Source organism: Convolutriloba macropyga, chromosome 7, assembly GCF_964194025.1.
Source record: "Convolutriloba macropyga chromosome 7, txConMacr16.3, whole genome shotgun sequence".
NCBI lineage: Eukaryota > Metazoa > Xenacoelomorpha > Acoela > Convolutidae > Convolutriloba > Convolutriloba macropyga.
The window spans coordinates 46056041-46076429 of record NC_134474.1 but is presented as its reverse complement, the minus strand read 5'-3'; the positions used below and the strand labels follow the sequence as shown (position 1 = coordinate 46076429).

Here is a 20389-nt window from a genome sequence, read left to right as displayed (position 1 = left end):
TTCAAACAACTTTTTCTTAATCAACCTTAAAATTAGAGTGAAAAATTTCACGACGCAAAACCAATTGCTTTTTCTCTCCACTTCGTTTCAGTGTGACTAAAATCACTACTCCAGTTGGACTTCAATATTCATCAAAATTTGTGAAGACCTCAAAATAAACATAACCGGAAGAAATCCGGAAGCGAATCGAAGAATAAAAGAAATCAACGTCTAAAAAACTAGTACGTACTTACTAGTACGTAAAAATTTAGTACTACAAGGGCACTTAAAGGCAAGTCATAATAGGCTGAGAAGACTCTAGAGAAAACAACTGCAAAATATTAAGAAAAATGGCTTAGATTTCTGAACAAAAAATTCTCAAGAGTTATTTCAAATCCTACCTTAGGCAGTAAAACGAAAGCAGAAATTGACTAAATTTGCTTTAAAAAATCAGCAAAATAGCTGAGCCTCAAATTAGCATAAAACTCTTATTAATTGACAGAAACCTTCAGACCGTTTTCAAAACAGCCCTAATTTTAATACAGTATTCAAGGAAACCTGTTAACCAGAAAATCTTAAAAACTGTTTCAAACTACGATTAGTTACCAAAAATTTTTTAATTAATCTTTGTACATGCTTAAAGTTATTTATTATTGCATATTCAAAACACTAAACCGATAAAAAAACATTAAACAAAAACTATCTGTTAAAGCCGTTAACAGACCTCAATTTCTCGCTCTCTCGAAAACCGCGTTATGAACAAAAAAAACTTTTGCTCCAGTCAATTTTGTTCTGCACCCAAAACGCTCCATTTTTTTAATAGCCGCCCTCATCTTCTCAGCCGGCTATTATAGCGCTCCTTTTTTACAATTCAAAGAATTTGAATTGTATTGGGGCGCTGTCTTTTTTTTTTAAGATCTGTTCACACATTTTCATGATTTTTGAAGTCAAATTGGAGTAGTGATTTTGGTCACGCCGAAACAGGAAATGGAGCGAAAAAGCGAGCGGTTTTGCGGCGTGAATTTTTTCGCTCTAATTTTAAAGTAGAGTGAGAAAACGGTGTTTGAACAAAAATTCGGTTTCTCGGTAGTGGTTTTTTTGTTCACATGCGGCAATTTCACTCTGATTTTTACTGTTTTTTCGATTTTTTGGATTGGATTTTTTTCTAAATGGTTTTCCCAATCCATTCACAGCTCATTCTAGGCCTAGTTTTTTATTTGAATTAAATTTTCATTTCTCGCTGGGGGTTTTTCTGTTCACATGCGGCATTTTGATATTGATTTTCTGTTTTTTTCTTATTTTTTGATCTCATTTTTTTAAAAATGGTTTTCTGAATTCACTCATAAGCCATTCTAGGTCTAGTTTTCCTGTTTAGTCAATGAAAATTCTTTGAATTGTACGTCAGGACTTGTCCTGCTATGTTTTTTTTACTTCGTCGAATAAAAAATTGTTTCGCTTTACCTCATTTTGCCGCCTTTTCAACATTTTGCGTGAAATCTTTTTGACTTCTCTAGGCTAGTTTCTCTCTTCTCTCATTCTGCTAAAAGTGATTTTGAACATCAGTTGCTCAGCAAAGCAATTCAAAATGAACAGAGTCAGTATAAAAAATTGAAGTCGGAAGTAGAAACGGGATAAACCCATAAAGCCCAATTTTAGATGCCCGCTATTTGAACGTCGTTCCTATAAGTCTTAGTTACCATCTCTAATGCTTATTGGTATTGATAGTAGCGCCTGTAGCCTCTCTATAGGAAACAGCCTCTCTCGACGTTATTTTCAACTACGAAATGCCACCAAAATAAATCGGACTTAAAAAATGCTTTTGTACAAAAATCTTTTTTTTTTCAAGATCTTCTATTCTTTCAATCCCAATCATGCTTATTGGAATCAACGGCGGCTATTTTCCGGCAATCTGCCGGGTATGTTTCATTTTTTCACGCCAATATAATTGATTAGAAAAGGAAATGTCTTGGTTACGCCTTTTCGAGTCGTAAAAAAAGACAGCGCTCCAAAACAATTCAAAATCTTTGAACTGAAAAAAAAAACGGTTGGGTTGGTTTTTTCAATATGTTTGCATGATTGGCCCGCTGTATGTTGAACAAGATGAAGGTTTCAAACCTCTTTTGGAATCACTGTCGCCAATTTGGATGCCGAGCCTTTTACGGACAGTTTTTGAGAAATTTAGGGTGAAATGATTGACAAAAGTTAGTGCGTCAGTGTTGGTTATCAGCTTGAACCCGAATCCTTTGTGGCATATTTTTCGTGTACACAAAATACATCTTTATGTATTTAGGAATCGTTTTTAGTGTCCATGACTTTAATTTTGATTATTGGAAATGAGTTTTTTTTTACAGAAATTCGTTCTGAGCGAGAAAACCCTATCGCAAGAGATCTCAGCGCTAGACAGACGAATAGATGTATGGGACTTGCCTCAGACCGACACTAAAAATGCACTTAACGCAAACAGCACATCAGCCACTAGTACAAGTTCACGAGTAAAAATATACAATATTGCAAACGATTTGTCTTCAACCAAACCCCCAGAGGTGATCGAGTATGAGAAATACGTTGAACAACATGGTAAGGTTTTAGCTGACTCCGAAAGCGTATACCATGTTATACCATGCAACTTAAGTAAGTATGTATGACACTTTGTTTTGGTTGCAGCCTGATGTACGCTACAGCCCTCTAATGTATACTGAATGTCGAAAATAAGTTAGCAAGCACACTACAGTTCTGCCAAGTAAAAATTCAATCTTTATCATATTTTGGCGTTAAATCAACTCAATGGTTGAGTTTTACTTAGCAAAGCTACACTCTTTAACAAAAGCAAACGTTAAATTGCAATTTTACTCGGTAAACTGCCTCTTTGTGAAGTGGTTTTTCATAAGCATTGCGAACTCCAGTTATTGATTTTTATATGAATCGACCGACACATAATCGCTGGAAATTTAATAGTTTTGTATTCAGGAAACTGTCAAGTCTACGTACCCAGAGAACAGAGAATCCAGGAATAAGTTTACCAGGTTTCCAGATGCAATCTTAACGCTTATTTTGTGTATAATGTGCGAATTTACTTTTGCCGTTCGGTATATGGCACCAAAACCTCAAAATGAAATCAAATGGGGCCAAATATAGTGACGGTGGGAGGAAAAAGCTTGCGATGCAAAATTTTATTCGGTGCGTAGGTTTTTTAAAGTGAAAATTTTCATTCGTTTAATGTAACATGTGAATCTTAATCGTTCCAACATTCTTTCAAAAAATTTCAAAAAATATGCGAGGCCGGCTCAAAATATAATTTTTCACTTTTAGTTTACGCATCGTAGCGAAAAAGAGGAACATCTTTTTGCAGTCCTTTGAGGCTACTTTTGATTTGCTGTTAAAATCAAATTTTATCGCATGTTGAGAAAGGGGAGCTATTAAAAAATTGGATAGAAAATAGGAAAGAAAAAGGAAAAAAATTGGGGGAAGGGCGGGTATTCAATTAATACAGTAATTTGTGATAAAACTGTTAATATATTATATTAATGAATGTTCAGATATTGTTTCAAAATTATAAATAATCCTAGGTTTATTATTGAGGTTTTTCGGCTATTTTTTGAATCTTTAAGCTACTTGAGCAGTTTTTTTTGTTATTTCGTTGTTCTATCGCATTCATTGGGAATTGAAATGAGGAAAAGTTTGAGCCTGGGTTGGCTAGCGTATTGCTGTGCGAGCGAATTGATGGTTTCAATTGCACGGAATTTTTTTTTTAGGTATATTTATATTGTAAAGAATTGTTTTTTTTCTATTTGTTAGTTCATTTGGTTTTTAAGAATAATTTTTCTATTTTTTGCTCACTTTTTCAAAATTTTGTCACTTTAGTAATTAAAATTTCATTGATAATTTATTTTTCTTGACAGATAAGACTCTTAGAACCGTTTCCCGTCTACCATCTTTAAAATTCGTTTTGCCTTTCGATCTCGTTGATCGGTTTACATAAATCATGATGTTCATGTTTAACTTCTAACTTACCACACTCACCGTTTGAACTGAGTGGATTCTATTTTTTTACTCGTAGAATTACGTAATTTAGTGAATTTGGTAACGGTCAAAAGAGAAAAATCAAAAACGAGACAAACAAATAAAGCTCGATCATAAGTCATAGTGCATTAGGTTATCAAAATTCATTAGAGCGATTATCAGCTGATATTAGTAATTGCTGAATAGATTTTAGTTGGGAAGATAATCAATGATAGAATTTAACTGAAACTGCTCGCTAAATTTGCCCTCTTTTGTTGCTTAAAAAGTTTTGTCAATTTATATCTCATTTCTTTTTCGGGTTTGATGCCGATATGCGTCAAAGTGTTAACGTGGCTATTTCAGTTTGTTGGTGATGTTAACTTTTTTTGTTAAAAACTAATTGAAGTCTCTTTATTTTTACTTTAAAAGTTTTTAGGTGAAATTTTTACCTGTTCTTTCTCTTAATTACTGCTTAAGGTTGTCTTTTTAATGACATAAATTTAATTGCGTAGAAGTGCACAAATAGAAGTGTGATACTTGAAAGCGGAGCAACAGAAAATCTATGTTCTTGCAAAAAAGGAAAACGTTCCTTTTCCTATTTTCTGTTAAGTATTCCTGATTCTTTAAAGAAATTCGAGCTGTAAGCTGTGTTACAATTAGCAGTTATTTTTTCTTAATTGAGAATGTGAAGCAGTAACTTTTGTGTTTTTCCTTTCATTCACCAGCAAGTAATTCAAATCAGGAAATTTTTGGAAAAATTTTTTAATAGAGAAAAGGAGAGATAGATATTAACTTTTGAACATATCACCAATTGATTCCAAAATGATTGAAACTTGAAATCAGGATACAGCAGATTCCGCCAGTTTGTGGTAAGTTATATACTACATTTAGTAAAAACTACTTTTCGATTTGTAACGTAAACTTTGGAAAAACTTTCTTGGTTGGCTTTAAATTGTAAATCGACTTCTTGTCGTTTTTGATTTTGTTTTTAAAAATTCCAATTGGCGCTCTTTTTGAATTAAAGCCTCGGTGAAAATCAAATATTCTATGCAAATTAATTGAATACGCAATTGGTTTTTCTTCTGTTGAATTTATATCGACATTATTATTCTGAAATGCAATTGAAGAGGTCGTACTCAAGGTTGCTACGGAAAAAATGCTTCAATTTGAGCGTTGAAATATCGACAAAATAAGAGTCGTCGTGTTGTTGTAAACTGCCTGTTTTAGGACAGTATTTTGTGAAGTCTGTTGGTTTGATTTTGATTGCTTTAATCAGAAAATTTAATGAGCGTATTTACACAGAAAGTGGAGATGTGAAAATCCATTTTCCATAAGCAGCACTTATTTGAGTCTTATTCCAAAGAACTGGGTTTAACAATGCAAGACTCATGTAGGTGCAAAACACTAGAGAGGTCCGTTTAATTCAACAATTATTAATTCAAAATTGCTGCTGGCTGAAGGTGTTTTTCAAGATTGAGCATCAGTCTCAAACGGCAAATCATCACGTTTTTCTCACCGGAAGCGCAAAAACTTGTGCTAAAGTAGTTGACTTTACTGGAAAACATTGAGATTACGTGGTTCAAGTTTGGAAAGCAAGGATTATGATATTATTTATGAGAGGTTGCAACGCGAGATTCAACTTTGTTTATCGAAAGCTTGTTCTTTTATATGGATTATGTTTGTAAGTAAAGGTGCCAATTTGTCATGAAAAACAGTTTTTATGAAAAACAGTTTTCATGAAAAACAAGCTGGGTAAAGACGCGTATGAAGGCCTTATATTAATCGCAACCTTTTTGTTTGACCAGGAGGTTTGAAAGGTGGCTGGGAGGAGTACGATCACGTGACATTCACCAAATACTACAGTCTGCTCTACAAACAGCAGAATAATCACAGCACTAGCTCAAACGAGGACGTGTATAAGCGAAAGGTGATCGAGAGACTGGCAGTTGAGCTAGCACACAGGTTACCAAGTTACTGAATGTACTTCTATATATTCTGATTTAAAAGTTTGTGCGAATCCAAAGATTCCGAAATTTGATTGCTGTTAGTTTTCAAATCGGTTACTTTATTGATCTCATTGTGGTTTTTGCGAGTAGAGATTGCGCATTAGTTTTTTATCCTCTTTTTCGTTTTTTTTTGCCTCGGTGAGATAACCTTACTCTTATCTCGGAAATATTACCTGACTTTTATCTCGAAAATTAATTATTATAACTCTTTATTCTTTCCTTTTATTTAAATAGTTTTCTGATATCGAATTAGATACTTGATCAATTAAAGTTATCGGGTGTGTCGTTGTACGAGATATTATATTATCCTTTGGGTAAAATAAAGCGTCTTCTTTTTCTGCTCATGAGATTCAATTCAAATAAGCAACTGTTTTCAACTGAACATTTAAGATTGAACTTAACGAAGTAATTGGGATATATTTATAAATTTATAACGCAATTTTCAACCAATTAGATTGTCTCCTGATGAAATTCATGACCCACATTCTTGGAAAAAGAGTAGAAACGATGGGATGGAAAAAGGAAAAAAATAGAATACGATTAAAAGTGCATGCAGTATTTGGTATAGGTCATTTCAGTCTTTTTTTCCTTCATTCGTCAATTCTGCTTTTTGCCGTTATCATCCGCGGTTGATAAAAATTCCATCAGTTGCGTGGTTTGTTTTAAATTTAATTCGTAAATCCATTTGTTTGATTGCGTTATTTGGGAATAAACCATTACTAATGTATAATTCCAGTTCCGTAGCGTAACGTTCCGTCATGAAGGCTGTGCTAATTTTGGCGACTTTAATTTTTTCATCTCTAATAAGTAACAAAACCAGATAGTTATTTGGAAAATTTCTTCATTAAATCTTGTTTTGATTTTGACTGACATAAGAGTTTAAATCTTCAGTGGTTTTTGTGAAAGCCAACCTCTTCTTGGTTTTTACTTCATTTAATTTATAACACAAATGTATTCTTCATGTATATCTACCTGTCTAACAGGCTAATTGCCTTTTTGTTTTTGGAGTGTTCAGCTATGAAGGAATTTGTTGTCATGCTTTAAAAGCGGTTTCTTGAGCCATGGTGCACACCTGTTGAATCCATAAGCTTGCTATATGTGAAAAATCCTCTTATGGGAAATTCTGCGACAAAACATCCTTCGACGGAACTCGAATAAACTTTCTTGAGTCTTTAGTCTCTCAGCAGGGAGAAGAATACAAATATAAAATTTTGCCAAACCAGTGGCACGTGATAATTCGTTTCAATCAGCATACACGTGATGTTTGCTTGACATCCGTCTTAGAAGTCCTGATGAAGCAATAATGATTTCAAAAAAATAATTTGTTGCTGGAAAGAGTTCTCAAAATAAAAGTACTACTTGTAAAACAAACAATATTGAAATTAGTATACGTTGTCTTTTGATCTTTACAGACATAAGTGTTTAAAACTTCAGTAGTTTTTTGGTGAAGCCAACCTCTTCTTGTTTTCTTTTTGTAAATTTATATCACGTAATTATTCTACATGTATTGCTACTTTTCTAGCAGGGCCTATTGGCGTGTTGCTTGTAGAGTGTTCAGTTAGGGGGCAGCTTGTTATGCCTCAGCGGCGATTTCCTGAGCAATGGTCCAAGCACATCTGTTAAATCCATAAGCTTGCTTTATGTGCAAAATCCTCGCATGAGAAATACTACGAAACATCCTTCGTTGGATTTCAACTTAAGAAAACTTTCATTACAGTCTTCATTATCTCAGCAGGGAGAACAGTACTACTATAAATTGTTGCGAAACCAATGGTCACTTGATAATTTGTATCAATGAGCATACACCTTATGTTTGCTTGACATCCGTCTTAGAAGTGCAGATGCAGCAATGAATGAGCTTAAAAAAATATCATTTGTTGATGCAAAGGTTTCTCAAAATAAAAGTTCTACTTGAAAAACCAACATTAAAGTAGTTTATACGTAAGTTAAATATTTTTATTTTGACAGACATAATTGTTTAAAACTTCAGTAGTTTTTTGCAAAAGCGAACCTCTTCTTAATTTGTATTTTCAAATTTATTACACGAAATTATTCTACACGTATTGCTACCTTTCTAACACGACTAATTTCCGTTTTGATTGAGTGTTCAGTTAGGAGGCAGTTTGTTATGCCTCAAAGGCGATTTTTTGAGCCATAGTCCAAGCACATCTGTTGAATTCATGAGCTTGCTTAATGAAAAATCCTCTCGAGAAAAATTCTGCGACATAGCATCCTTCGACGGAACTCCAATTAAGGAAACTTTAACAACAGTCTTTAATCTCTCAGCAGTGAGAACAACATGTCTATAAATTTTTGCGGAACTGGGTGTCACGTGGTAGTTTGTATCAATGAGCATACACGTGATGTTGACTTGACATCCGTCCTAGAAGTGCTGATGCAGCAATAAATGAACTCGAAAAAATCATTTGTTGCTGGAAAGAATTATCAAGATAAAATTATTACTTGAAAAACATATACGTGATCTTTGCTTGACATCCGTGTTCGAGATTGCAGATGCAGCAATAAATGGACTCGAAAACAGTCATTTGTCGCTGGAAAGAGTTGCCAAAATAAAATACTCTTTGAAAACAAACAATAGAGAAAATAGTTAATAGTTTATAGATAAGTTCAATCTTTTGATCTTGACAGACATAAGTGTTTAAAACTTCAGTGGTTTTTGGAAAAGCCAACCGCTTCTTGATTTTCTTAAATTTATATCACAAAATTATTCTACTTGTTTTGCTATCTTTCGAACAGGGCTAATTGCCGTTTTGCTTGCGGATTATTCATTTAGGAGGCAGCTTGTTGTCATTCTTCTTCAAAGGCGACTTTTGATTTATTGCCCAAGCACATCTGTTAAATCCATAGGCTTAATTTCTGCGAAAAATTCTCTTATAAGAAATACTGCGATAAATATCCTTTGTCGGAATTCAACTTAAGAAAGCGTTCATGACAGTCTTTTTTATTTCAGCAGGGAGAACAATACGACTATAAAATTTAGCAAAACCAGTGCCCACGTGATACTTCTTATCAATGAACGTATACGTGATCTTTGCTTGACATCCGTGTTCGAGATTGCAGATGCAGCAATAAATGGACTCGAAAACAGTCATTTGTCGCTGGAAAGAGTTGCCAAATTAAAATACTCTTTGAAAACAAACAATAGAGAAAATAAATAATAGTTCAAAGATGAGTCAAATCTTTTGATCTTGACAGACATAAGTGTTTAAAACTTCAGTGGTTTTTGAAAAGCCAACCCCTCCTTGATTTTCTTAAATTTATAACACGAAATTATTCTACTTGTTTTGCTATCTTTCTAACAGGGCTAATTGGCGCTTTGCTTGCGGATTATACAGTTAGGAGGCAGCTTGTTGTGATGCTTCAAAGGCGATTTCTTGAGCAATGGTCCAAGGACATTTGATAAATCCATAGGTTTGCCTCATGTGAAAGGTCGTTTGATGAGAAATACTGCGAGAAACATCCTTCGTCGGAACTCAACTTAAAAAATGTTTTTCATGAGTTTATTGTCTCAGCAGAGAGAACAATAGGACTATAAAATTTTGCGAAACCCTTGGTCACGTGATAATTCGTATCTGTGAGCTTACACGTGATCTTTGCTTGACATCCGTCTTAGAGGTGCAGATGCAGCAATGATTTCGAAAAAATTCATTTGTCGTTTGAAAGAGTTCTCAAAATAAAAGTACGACTTGAAATACAAACAATAGATAAAATAGTTTAAAGATCAGTTCAGTCTGTTGATCTTGACAGACATAAGTGTTTAAAACTTCTTTAGTTTTTTGGAAAAGTCAACCTCTTGATTTTTAGTTTTAAATTTATCACGGAATTGTTCTACATGTATTGCTACCTTTCTAGCGAGACTAATTGCCGATTTGCTTGTGGATTGTTCAGTTAGGAGGCAGTTTGTTGTCATTCTTCTTCAAAGGCGACTTTTAATTCATCGTCCAAGCACATCTGTTAAATCCATAGGCTTGATTTCTGCGCAAAATTCTCTTATAAGAAATACTGCGATAGATATCCTTTGTGTGAACTCAACTTAAGAAAGCGTTCGTGACAGTCTTTTTTATTTTAGCAGGGAGAACAACACGACTATAAAATTTAGCAAAACCAGTGCCCACGTGATACTTCGTATCAATGAACGTATACGTGATCATTGCTTGACATTCGTGTTCGAGATTGCAGATGCAGCAATAAATGGACTCGAAAACAGTCATTTGTCGCTGGAAAGAGTTGCCAGAATAAAATACTCTTTGGAAACAAACAATAGAGAAAATAGTTAATATTTTAAAGATGAGTCAAATATTTTGATCTTGAAAGACATAAGTGTTTAAAACTTCAGTGGTTTTTGGAAAAGCCAACCGCTCCTTGATTTTCTTAAATTTATATCACGAAATTATTCTACTTGTTTTGCTATCTTTCTAACAGGGCTAATTGCCGTTTTGCTTGCTGATTATTCAGTTAGGAGGCAGCTTCTTGTCATGCTTCAAAGGCGATTTCTTGAGCAATGGTCCAAGGACATTTGATAAATCCTTAGGTTTGCCTCATTTGAAAAATCCTTTTATGAGAAATACTGCGAGAAACATCCTTCGTCGGAACACAACTTAAAAAATGTTTTTCATAAGTTTATTATCTCAGCAGAGAGAACAATAAGACTATAAAATTTTGCGAAACCCTTGGTCACGTGATAATTCGTATCTGTGAGCTTGCACGTGATCTTTGCTTGACATCCGTCTTAGAGGTGCAGATGCAGCAATAAATGATTGCGAAAAAATTCATTTGTCGTTTGAAAGGGTTCTCAAAATAAAAGTACGACTTGAAATACAAACAATAGATAAAATAGTTTATAGATCAGTTCAATCTTCTGATCTTGACAGAAATAAGTGTTTAAAACTTCGGTAGTTTTTTGGAAAAGTCAACCTCTTGATTTTAAGTTTTAAATTTATCACAAAATTGTTCTACATGTATTGCTACCTTTCTAGCGGGACTAGTTGCCGATTTGCTTGTAAATTGTTCAGTTAGGAGGCAGTTTGTTGTCATTCTTCTTCAAAGGCGACTTTTGATTCATCGTCCAAGCACATCTGTTAAATCCATAGGCTTGATATCTGCGAAAAATTCTCTTATAAGAAATACTGCGATGAATATCCTTTGTCGGAACTCAACTTAAGAAAGCGTTCATGACAGTCTTTTTTATTTCAGCAGGGAGAACAACACGACTATAAAATTTAGCAAAACCAGTGCCCACGTGATACTTCGTATCAATGAACGTATACGTGATCTTTGCTTGACATCCGTGTTCGAGATTGCAGATGCAGCAATAAATGGACTCGAAAACAGTCATTTGTCGCTGGAAAGAGTTGCCAAAATAAAATACTCTTTGAAAACAAACAATAGAGAAAATAGTTAATAGTTTAAAGATGAGTCAAATCTTTTGATCTTGACAGACATAAGTGTTTAAAACTTCAGTGGTTTTTGGAAAAGCCAACCGCTCCTTGATTTTCTTAAATTTATATCACGAAATTAGTCTACTTGTTTTGCTATCTTTCTAACAGGGCTAATTGCCGTTTTGCTTGCGGATTATTCAGTTAGGAGGCAGCTTGTTATGCTTCAAAGGCGATTTCTTGAGCAATGGTCCAAGGACATTTGATAAATCCATAGGTTTGCCTCATGTGAAAAATCCTTTTATGAGAAATACTGCGAGAAACATCCTTCGTCGGAACTCAACTTAAAAAATGTTTTTCATGAGTTTATTATCTCAGCAGAGAGAACAATAAGACTATAAAATTTTGCGAAACCCTGGGTCACGTGATAATTCGTATCTGTGAGCTTACACGTGATCTTTGCTTGACATCCGTCTTAGAGGTGCAGATGCAGCAATAAATGATTTCAAAAAAATTCATTTGTCGTTTGAAAGAGTTCTCAAAATAAAAGTACGGCTTGAAATACAAACAATAGATAAAATAGTTTATAGATCAGTTCAATCTTTTGATCTTGACAGACATAAGTGTTTAAAGTTTTTAGAAAAGTCAACCTCTTGATTTTTAGTTTTAAATTGATCACAAAATTGTTCTACATGTATTGCTACCTTTCTAGCGGGACTAATTGCCGATTTGCTTGTGGATTGTTCAGTTAGGAGGCAGTTTGTTGTCATTCTTCTTCAAAGGCGGCTTTTGATTCATCGTCCAAGCACATCTGTTAAATCCATAGGCTTGATATCTGCGAAAAATTCTCTTATAAGAAATACTGCGATGAATATCCTTTGTCGGAACTCAACTTAAGAAAGCGTTCATGACAGTCTTTTTTATTTCAGCAGGGAGAACAACACGACTATAAAATTTAGCAAAACCAGTGCCCACGTGATACTTCGTATCAATGAACGTATACGTGATCATTGCTTGACATCCGTGTTCGAGATTGCAGATGCAGCAATAAATGGACTCGAAAACAGTCATTTGTCGCTGGAAAGAGTTGCCAGAATAAAATACTCTTTGGAAACAAACAATAGAGAAAATAGTTAATATTTTAAAGATGAGTCAAATTTTTTGATCTTGACAGACATAAGTGTTTAAAAATTCAGCGGTTTTTGGAAAAGCCAAGCGCTCCTCGATTTTCTTAAATTTATATCACGAAATTATTCTACTTGTTTTGCTATCTTTCTAACAGGGCTAATTGCCGTTTTGCTTGCGGATTATTCAGGAGGCAGCTTGTTGTCATGCTTCAAAAGCGATTTCTTGAGCAATGGTCCAAGGGCATTTGATAAATCCATAGGTTTGCCTCATGTGAAAAATCCTTTTATGAGAAATACTGCGAGAAACATTCTTCGTCGGAACTCAACTTAAAGAATGTTTTTCATGAGTTTATTCTCTCAGCAGAGAACGATAAGACTATAAAATTTTGCGAAACCCTTGGTCACGTGATAATTCGTATGTGTGAGCTTACACGTGATCTTTGCTTGACATGCCTCTTATAGGTGCACATGCAGCAATAAATGAACTCGAAAAAATTCGTTGGTCGCTGGAAAGAGTTCTCAAATTAAAAGTACTACTTGAAAAACAAATAAAAGAGAAAGTAGTTTATAGATAAGTTAAATCTTTTGTTCTTGACAGACATAAGTTTTTAAAAATATCAGTAGTTTTTTTGAGAAAGCCAGCCTTTATATTAATTCAAATTTGTTCTTGATGTATTGCTATCTTTCTAACAGGGCTAATTGCCGTTTTGCTTGCGGACTATTCAGTTAGGAGGCAGCTTGTTATGCTTCAAAGGCGATTTCTTGAGCAATGGTCCAAGGACATTTGATAAATCCATAGGTTTGCCTCATGTGAAAAATCCTTTTATGAGAAATACTGCGAGAAACATCCTTCGTCGGAACTCAACTTAAAAAATAATTTTCTTGACAGTTTATTATCTCAGCAGGGAGAACAATAAGACTATAAAATTTTGCGAAACCCTCGGTCACGTGATAATTCGTATCTGTGAGCCTACACGTGATCTTTGCTTGACATCCGTCTTAGAGGTGCAGATGCAGCAATAAATGATTTCAAAAAAATTCATTTGTCGTTTGAAAGAGTTCTCAAAATAAAAGTACGGCTTGGAATACAAACAATAGATAAAATAGTTTATAGATCAGTTCAATCTTTTGATCTTGACAGACATAAGTGTTTAAAGTTTTTAGAAAAGTCAAACTCTTGATTTTTAGTTTTAAATTGATCACAAAATTTTTCTACATGTATTGCTACCTTTCTAGCGGGACTAATTGCCGACTTGCTTGTGGATTGTTCAGTTAGGAGGCAGTTTGTTGTCATTCTTCTTCAAAGGCGACTTTTGATTCATCGTCCAAGCACATCTGTTAAATCCATAGGCTTGATATCTGCGAAAAATTCTCTTATAAGAAATACTGCGATAAATATCCTTTGTCGGAACTCAACTTAAGAAAGCGTTCATGACAGTCTTTTTTATTTCAGCAGGGAGAACAACACGACTATAAAATTTAGCAAAACCAGTGCCCACGTGATACTTCGTATCAATGAACGTATACGTGATCATTGCTTGACATCCGTGTTCGAGATTGCAGATGCAGCAATAAATGGACTCGAAAACAGTCATTTGTCGCTGGAAAGAGTTGCCAGAATAAAATACTCTTTGGAAACAAACAATAGAGAAAATAGTTAATATTTTAAAGATGAGTCAAATTTTTTGATCTTGACAGACATAAGTGTTTAAAAATTCAGCGGTTTTTGGAAAAGCCAAGCGCTCCTTGATTTTCTTAAATTTATATCACGAAATTATTCTACTTGTTTTGCTATCTTTCTAACAGGGCTAATTGCCGTTTTGCTTGCGGATTATTCAGTTAGGAGGCAGCTTGTTGTCATGCTTCAAAAGCGATTTCTTGAGCAATGGTCCAAGGGCATTTGATAAATCCATAGGTTTGCCTCATGTGAAAAATCCTTTTATGAGAAATACTGCGAGAAACATCCTTCGTCAAAACTGAACTTAAAAAATAATTTTCTTGACAGTTTATTATCTCAGCAGGGAGAATAATTTGACTACAAATTTTTGCCAAACCCTTGGTCACGTGACAATTCGTATCTCTGAGCTTACACGTAATCTTTGCTTGACATCCGTCTTAGAGGTGCAGATGCAGCACTAAATGATTTCGAAAAAATTCATTTGTCGTTTGAAAGAGTTCTCAAAATAAAAGTACGACTTGAAATACAAACAAATACAAACAACACAACTTGAAATACAAACACTTGACAGACATAAGTGTTTAAAACTTCTGTAGTTTTTTGGAAAAGTCAACCTCTTGATTTTTAGTTTTAAATTTATCAAGAAAATGTTCTACATGTATTGCTACGTTTCTAGCAGGACTAATTGCCGATTTGCTTGTGGATTCAGGAGGCAGTTTGTTGTCATGCTCCAAAGGCGATTTCTTGAGCCATGGTCCAAGGAGATCTGTTAAATCCATAAGCTTCTTTATGCGAAAAATTTTTTTATGAGAAATACTGCGAAACATCCGTCGTCGAAACTCAACTTAAAAAATAATTTTCAGGACAGTTTATTATCTCAGCAGGGAGAACAATACGAATACAAAATTTTGCGAAAGCCTTGTTCACGCAATAATTCGTATCAATGAGCATAGCGTGATGTTCGCTTGACATCCCTCTTATAGGTGCACATGCAGCAATAAATGAACTCGAAAAAATTCGTTGGTCGCTGGAAAGAGTTCTCAAATTAAAAGTACTACTTGAAAAACAAATAAAAGAGAAAGTAGTTTATAGATAAGTTAAATCTTTTGTTCTTGACAGACATAAGTTTTTAAAAATATCAGTAGTTTTTTTGAGAAAGCCAGCCTTTATATTAATTCAAATTTGTTCTTCATGTATTGCTATCTTTCTAACAGGGCTAATTGCCGTTTTGCTTGCGGACTATTCAGTTAGGAGGCAGCTTGTTATGCTTCAAAGGCGATTTCTTGAGCAATGGTCCAAGGACATTTGATAAATCCATAGGTTTGCCTCATGTGAAAAATCCTTTTATGAGAAATACTGCGAGAAACATCCTTCGTCGGAACTCAACTTAAAAAATGTTTTTCATGAGTTTATTCTCTCAGTAGAGAACAAGACTAAAATTTTGCGAAACCCTTGGTCACGTGATAATTCGTATCTGTGAGCTTACACGTGATCTTTGCTTGACATCCGTCTTAGAGGTGCAGATGCAGCAATAAATGATTTCGAAAAAATTCATTTGTTTGAAAGAGTTCTCAAAATAAAAGTACGACTTGAAATACAAACAATAGATAAAATGGTTTATAGATCAGTTCAATCTTTTGATCTTGACGGACATAAGTGTTTAAAACTTCTGTAGTTTTTTGGAAAAGTCAACCGCTTGATTTTTAGTTTTAAATTTATCACGAAAATGTTCTACATGTATTGCTACGTTTCTAGCAGGACTAATTGCCGATTTGCTTGTGGATTCAGGAGGCAGTTTGTTGTCATGCTCCAAGGGCGATTTCTTGAGCCATGGTCCAAGGAGATCTGTTAAATCCATAAGCTTCTTTATGCGAAAAATTTTATGAGAAATACTGCGAAACATCCTTCGTCGAAACTCAACTTAAAAAATAATTTTCAGGACAGTTTATTATCTCAGCAGGGAGAACAATACGACTACAAAATTTTGCGAAACCCTTGTTCACGTAATAATTCGTATCAATGAGCATAGCGTGATGTTCGCTTGACATCCCTCTTATATGTGCACATGCAGCAATAAATGAACTCGAAAAAATTCGTTTGTCGCTGGAAAGAGTTCTCAAATTAAAAGTACTACTTGAAAAACAAATAAAAGAGAAAGTAGTTTATAGATAAGTTAAATCTTTTGTTCTTGACAGACATAAGTTTTTAAAATATCAGTAGTTTTTTTTTCAGAAAGCCAGCCTTTATTTTAATTCAAAATTGTTCTACCTTTCTATTATATATATGTATAAATATGTATTGCTACCTTTCTATTGGGACTAATTGCCGATTTACTTGTGGATTGTTCAGTTAGGAGGCAGTTTGTTGTCATGCTCCAAAGTCGTTTTCTTGAGCCATGGTCCAAGGACATCTGTTAAATTCATAAGCTTCCTTATGCGAAAAATCCTTTTATGAGAAATACTGCGAGAAACATCCTTCGTCAAAACTGAACTTAAAAAATAATTTTCTTGACAGTTTATTATCTCAGCAGGGAGAATAATTTGACTACAAATTTTTGCCAAACCCTTGGTCACGTGACAATTCGTATCTCTGAGCTTACACGTAATCTTTGCTTGACATCCGTCTTAGAGGTGCAGATGCAGCAATAAATGAAATCGAAAATGTTCATTTGTCGCTTGAAAAAGTTCTCAAAATAAAATTTTGACTTGAAATCATTCTACATGTATATCTACCTTTTTAACAGGGCTAGTTACCGTTTTGCGTGTGGATTGTTAAGTTAGGAGGCAGTTTGTTCTCATGCTTCAAAGGCGATTTTTTGAGCCGTAGTCCGAGATCATCTGTTAAATCCATGAGTTTGATTCATGAGTGAAAAATCCTCTCAAGCGAAATCCTGCGACATTGCATCCTTCGACGGAACTCCAATTAAACGAACTTTAATAAAAGTCTTTAATCTCTCAGCAGTGAGAATACGACTGAAATTTTGCGAAACCAGTGGTCACGTGATAATTCGTATTAATGAGCATGCATGTGATGTTTGCTTTACATCCGTCTTAGAGGTGAAGATGCAGCAATAAATGAAATCGAAAATGTTCATAAGTTCTCAAAATAAAATTTAGACTTGAAATGCAAACAATAGATAAAATATTTTGTAGATAAGATAAATCTTTTGATCTTGAGAGAAATACGTGTTTAAAACTTCTGTTTTTTGGAAAAGCCAACCTCTTCTTTAATTTTTTTCTTAAATTTATCACGAAATCATTCTACATGTATATCTACTTTTTTAACAGGGCTAGTTACCGTTTTGCTTGTGGATTGGTCAGTTAGGAGGCAGTTTGTTGTCGTGCTTTAAAGGCAATTTTTTCGAGACATAGTCCAAGCACATCTGTTAAGTCCATGAGTTTGCTAAGTGAAAAATCCTCTCAAGAGAAATCCTGCGATATTGCATCCTTCGACGGAACTCCAATTAAAGTAAATTTAATAAAAGTCTTTAATCTCTCAGCAGTAAACTTGACAAACATAAATTTAAAACTTGTGTATGTTTTTTGGAAAAGCCAACCTCTTCTTGATTTTTTTCTTAAATTTATAACAAAATCATTCTACATGTATATCTACCTTGTTAACAGGGCTAGTTACCGTTTTGTTTGTGGATTGTTCAGTTAGGAAGCAGTTTGTTGTCAAGCTTCAAAGGCGATTTTTTTTGCCATTGTCCAAGCACATCTGTTAAATCCATGATGGCTCAGAGAAAAATCCTCTCATGAGGAATCCTGCGACATAGAATCCTTCGACGGAACTCCAATTAAGGAAAGTTTATTAACAGTCTTTAATCTCTCAGCAGCGAGAACAATAAGACTGTAAAGTTTTGCGAAACCAGTGGTGACGTGTTAATTCGTATCAATGAGAATACACGTGATGTTTGCTTGACATCCGTCCTAGAAATGCAGATGCAGCAATAAATGAATTCGAAAAAAGATATTTGTCGCTGGAAGCTGGAAAGGCTTCTCAAGATAAAAGTACTACTGGAAAAACAAACAGTAGAGAAAATAGTTTTTAGATAGGTTAAATCTTTTGATCTTGACAGACATAAGTGTTTAAAACTTCTGTAGTTTTTTTGGAAAAGCCAACCTCTTCTTGATTTTTTTAAAATTTATTACGAAATCATGCTACATGTATATCTACTTTTTAACAGGGCTTGTTACCTTTTTGCTTGTGAATTGTTCAGTTAGGAAGCAGTTTGTTGTCAAGCTTCAAAGGCGATTTTTTGCCTTAGTCCAAGCACATCTGTTAAATCCATGAGATGGCTCAGAGAAAAATCCTCTCATGAGGAATCCTGCGACATAGAATCCTTCGACGGAACTCCAATTAAGGAAACTTTAATAACAGTCTTTAATCTCTCAGCAGTGAGAACAATACGACTATAAAGTTTTGCGAAAGCAGTGGTGACGTGTTAATTCGTATCAATGAGAATACACGTGATGTTTGCTTGACATCCGTCCTAGAAATGCAGATGCAGCAATAAATGAATTCGAAAAAAGATATTTGTCGCTGGAAGCTGGAAAGGCTTCTCAAGATAAAAGTACTACTGGAAAAACAAACAGTAGAGAAAATAGTTTTTAGATAAGTTAAATCTTTTGATCTTTACAGACGTAAGTGTTTAAAACTTCTATAGTTTTTTGGAAAAGCCAACCTCTTTTTGCTTTTTTCTTAAATTTATAACGAAATCATTCTACATGTATATCTACCTTTTTAACAGGGCTAGTTACCGTTTTGCTTGTGAATTGTTCAGTTAGGAAGCAGTTTGTTGTCAAGCTTCAAAGGCGATTTTTTTGCCATAGTCCAAGCACATCTGTTAAATCCATGAGATGGCTCAGAGAAAAATCCTCTCAAGAGAAATCCTGCGACAGAGCATCGTTCGACGGAACTCCAATTAAGGAAACTTTAATAAGTCTTTAATCTCTCAGCAGTGAGAACAATACGACTATAAAATTTGGCGAAACCGGGTGTCACGTGATAATTCGTATCAGTGAGCATACACGTGATGTTTGCTTGACATCCGTCTTAGAAGTGCAGATGCAGCAATAAATGATTTCGAAAAAATTCATTTGTTGTTTGAAAGAGTTCTCAAAATAAAAGTACGACTTGAAATACAAACAATAGATAAAATGGTTTATAGATCAGTTCAATCTTTTGATCTTGACAGACATAAGTGTTTAAAACTTCTGTAGTTTTTTGGAAAAGTCAACCTCTTCTTGATTTTTATTTTAAAATTTATAACGAAATCATTCTACATGTATATCTACTTTTTTAACAGGGCTTGTTACCTTTTTGCTTGTGAATTGTTCAGTTAGGAAGCAGTTTGTTGTCATGCTTCAAAGGCAATTTTTTGAGCCGTAGTCCAAGCAGATCTGTTAAATCCATGATCTTGCTTAGAGAAAAATCCTCTCAAGAGAAATCATGCGACATAGCATCCTTCGACGGAACTCCAATTAAGGAAACTTTAATAACAGTCTTTAATCTCTCAGCAGTGAGAACAATACGACTATAAAGTTTTGCGAAACCAGTGGTGACGTGTTAATTCGTATCAATGAGCATACACGTGATGTTTGCTTGACATCCGTCTTAGAAGTGCAGATGCAGCAATAAATGAACTCGAAAAAAGATATTTGTCGCTGGAAGCTGGAAAGGCTTTTCAAGATAAAAGTACTACTGGAAAAACAAACAATAGAGAAAATAGTTTATAGATAAGTTAAGTCTTTTGATCTTGACAGACATAAGTCTTTAAAACTTCTGTAGGTTTTTTTTGGAAAAGCCAACCTCTTCTTGATTATTTTAAAATTTATAATGCAATCATTCTTCATGTATATCTACTCTTTGAACGGGGCTAGTTTCCGTTTTGCTTGTGGATTGTTTAGTTAGGAAGCAGCTTGTTGTCGTGCTTCAAAAGCGATTTTTTGAGCCATAGTCCAAGCACATCTGTTAAATCCATGAGCTTGCTAAGTGAAATATCCTCTCAAGAGAAATCCTGCGACATTGCATCCTTCGACGGAACTCCAATTAAAGTAAATTTAATAAAAGTCTTTAATCTCTCAGCAGTGAGAATACGACTAAAATTTTGCGAAACCAGTGGTCACGTGATAATTCGCATTAATGAGCATACATGTGATGTTTGCTCTACATCCGTCTTAGAGGTGAAGATGCAGCAATAAA

At 34.4% G+C, this 20389-nt stretch overlaps 1 protein-coding gene across 3 annotated transcripts in view; it reads left to right on the top strand.

Moving 5' to 3' along the window:
- The window catches only part of LOC142342909 (coiled-coil domain-containing protein 112-like), a 116517-nt gene that overhangs the window by 7961 nt on the left and 88167 nt on the right, over nt 1-20389 (top strand). For all 3 annotated transcript variants that reach the window (XM_075394576.1, XM_075394577.1, XM_075394578.1), the window contains exons 3-4: nt 2331-2556; nt 5784-5940. In XM_075394576.1, the coding sequence (XP_075250691.1) occupies nt 2331-2556; nt 5784-5940 (383 nt within the window). The remainder of the gene's footprint in view (nt 1-2330; nt 2557-5783; nt 5941-20389) is intronic.